Consider the following 3,331-nt stretch of genomic DNA (forward strand, 5'->3'; position numbering starts at 1 on the left):
ATAATCAGTAAATGACCATTATTTTTATCTTCCATTTTCTTCAAAAAAATTGTCACTGCCAGCACACCCAATATGACTAATGTTGGAGAAAACAATAAAATTGTTTGATTTTTGCAATACTATAGCAAAAAAATAAATTGAAAATTTAATATAAGGAAGAGATCAATAGTTGTAAGCAATTCTGCAATAGTAAAAATTGAAGAAACAAAATAACCAATAATCAAATCAAATCATTCTAACAACAACAACAATAATAAAATTAAAAGTATAAGTTGTGTACAACTCCATAAATAAATAAATAAAAATCCTATATCATCACTCTCAAGTCTCCATCTGTACATTTTTTTTGCATTATATTATGTTTACGAATCCTGACCTAATTTAATTCCCTCCATCAAGAAAATGAATCCAAAACTGTAATATAAAAAAAATGGTTGTTACATGTATAGACCATGAATATCCGAAAGAGTCAAGGCTCTGACCGCATGCCTGTTATTAAATTAATTGCCTACTCCGGGGCTAGGAACTGACCGGAGAATCCGATCGATGGCAGCGAGGTGACGGGCGATAAGCTTTTCATCGGTGGTATAAGAGTGACCTTTTTTGCTAGGTGTAGAAGATGGAACTGTGCCCTTAGGCAGAGCATTTAGATATAGAGAGGCTAAATTTGGTATTTTTTTCACTTCATGCGAGTTTAATAACTTTCTTGCTTCCGTTGATGATGAAACAGAAGCTAAGACCAATAGAAACATCAAGAAAATGGATGCAGAAATCCTTGAAAGAGCCATTTTATATTAAAAAAAATTGAAGAAGGTGTATTTTTGAAGACTCTGTTTTTGCTGGTATTAAAAGTTTTTTTTTTTCTTTTCTGTTGTTTTTGGTGATTTGAGTAAAGGAGAAGATGAAATATGAGAGGATTGGGAAAGGGGTAGGTTGAAGTGTATATATATATATGGAGTTTTGGTGTGTGGGATTTTATTTATTGAAAAAAAGAACGCGTGACGGTTTGGGAGAAGAGAAGAAGGGGGAGTGCGTGGAGATCAAGTTAGTTGGGCTAAGTCAATATCAATTTTTTTTTTCTTTCCGAAATTGTTGCGTTTTCTTTTCTTTGGGTGTACAATTTTCTTTTGGTATGAGGGGCGGAATGTAGAGTCCACCCTTTTTCCTATTGAGGAGGACGGACATATGAAAAGGGGCAAAAATATTATTGGCTCTTTAATAAACATATTTTTTATTTATCTATATTATATTCTTTAATCCATCTTTTTGATTCACTTTTACTTCTTATAAATAAATAAAAAACGTAAATTATGTAGATTCTATTAGAGGATGTGATTGGATGATGGAGATCACTTTATCATTAATAAAAATAATTGTGATTCATGTGTTTAAGGTCTTAAAATGAAGAACCTTTTAATAGGGAGCGTTTATCCTTTTTTTTTTTTGAGGTAGCGTTTATCCTTTATCGAACTTATCAATGCAAATTTGAACTAATTGAAATAATAATTTCAAAATATAAAAAATAAACCTTTTTTTTTATTTCAAAAAATAAGCTTATTGAATATGGGGCATCAGGAAATTATTTACGATGATTTTTATTTTTGTTATTAAAAGTTGTTGTGACTCGATTCAACAGAATATATTAAGATTACAGCACCATAATTTAGACTTTATACCCCTTTAATTTGTTCCGACTTTTATTCATTCGTTCAGAGAGTAACGTGTTGATATAAGTAAAAAATAAGTTTTATCTGAGATTTAAGTCGTGAAAAGGGTTTTCTGTTTCAGTAAAATGGGAATATGGAAGAGACACGTGGAAAAATAATTAGGTGAAGAGTGAGCTCAGCCACCGGCTAATTTTCAAATCGAATATAGACAATCTAATCAATTATAAGTATAATGTTAAATATGTTATATAAATAATTATCTTATTATGGGTTAATTTAATTTTAACTACATTTCCGGTACTCAAAAGTTAAACACCATAGTGTTTTTTTTAAAAAAAATAAAAAATAAAAAATAAAGTTGCGTAGGGGAAGGAAAGATGAAGAGCAAATTATAAATTATAAAATGTTAATCGAACCTTCATCATCAAGCTAAAAATTCAAGTAGCTTTTCAATATAGTTTCTTAGTGGCATTGTTGAGGGTATGCATCGATCGGTTCAATTCGATTTTAAGTATTATCGGTTCAGTTTATCGATTTTCAGTTTCGCAATACGTTAAAACTATAACCAAACTAATAGGATATTTGTTATCAGTTTTTGATTTATCAATTTTTGGTCTTTAACGGTTCAGTTTTCAGTTTAACCAATAACAAAAACTTTTTAACACAAATACTCTAATTCTGGAGCCGCCATCGTAGCAATTTTATGGATTATTGGCTAAACCAATAACCCAATATTATAAAACCAATGTCGAACCGATAATTCAATAATTATTTTTTATAAAATTATTAAATAATCGTTAACCCAATAATTCAATAACAATAAATCAATAATACTTTTTTTGATTCGATTTATCGATCGTTTCGATTTTTGCACACCCTATTGGTCAATAAAGTTACTACCCCCACGGTTTTTGTTTCTATTTTTCTTTTTATTTCATTTTAAAAAGAATTTATGTTTCTTTTTTGTTAACTTCTTAATCTCAATTTTCTATATGACATATTTAAATTATAAAATTAAATAATATTTTAATACATTTTACGTACTTAAATTTTTTGAAAATAACCATTATTTCAATCAATTAAAAAAAAAATAATCATTTTCTTTCAAATAAATTGAAACTACTGTTTACCCCAAAAAACAAAGAAAGTAAATTGGTCAAAATTCAACGACCGGCTATTTCACTGCTACCGCCCTTTTATTTGTCCTATCTTTTATTCCCTTTTCCATTTCAGGAAAAAGTACTACTCCCTTTATTATAATTTGCTTGTCATTTTTATCTTTTTAATCCGTTTAAAAAGATTTCTTTAAATATTATTTTAATTTTAATTTTACACATAATGTATTTAAATTCATAAAATTAAAAAATAATTTAACATATTTGACATGTTTTTTAATATTAAAATAATAAATTCAACTTTTTAAATATTTTTTCTTAAATTTCATATTAAGTTAAAATGAGACAAAGAGTGAAACAGAAGAAATATTAATATTGTTCTCTAATTCCTTGATACTATAATTTATGTAATTTTGCAATAAGAAAACCAAAACCGTATCTCATAATTCTGACTTTAAACGAAAAGTACTAATATAAGCAAGTAAGCATTGTCATGCACTAAAAATCCTCGATCTAAAAATATAATGAGGGAAATCAGAATTTTATTGT

At 27.7% G+C, this 3,331-nt stretch overlaps 1 protein-coding gene across 1 annotated transcript; it reads right to left on the reverse strand.

Moving 5' to 3' along the window:
• Window positions 1–233: 233 nt before the first annotated feature.
• On the reverse strand, window positions 234–933 carry LOC129873628 (precursor of CEP14-like). The gene has a single exon (XM_055948756.1). The coding sequence runs from the start codon at window positions 786–788 to the stop codon at window positions 501–503; it is 288 nt and encodes a 95-aa protein (XP_055804731.1). The 5' UTR covers window positions 789–933; the 3' UTR covers window positions 234–500.
• Between the last annotated feature and the right edge of the window lie 2,398 nt (window positions 934–3,331).

This window comes from Solanum dulcamara, chromosome 11 (genome assembly GCF_947179165.1).
Source record: "Solanum dulcamara chromosome 11, daSolDulc1.2, whole genome shotgun sequence".
Taxonomy (NCBI): Eukaryota; Viridiplantae; Streptophyta; class Magnoliopsida; order Solanales; family Solanaceae; genus Solanum; species Solanum dulcamara.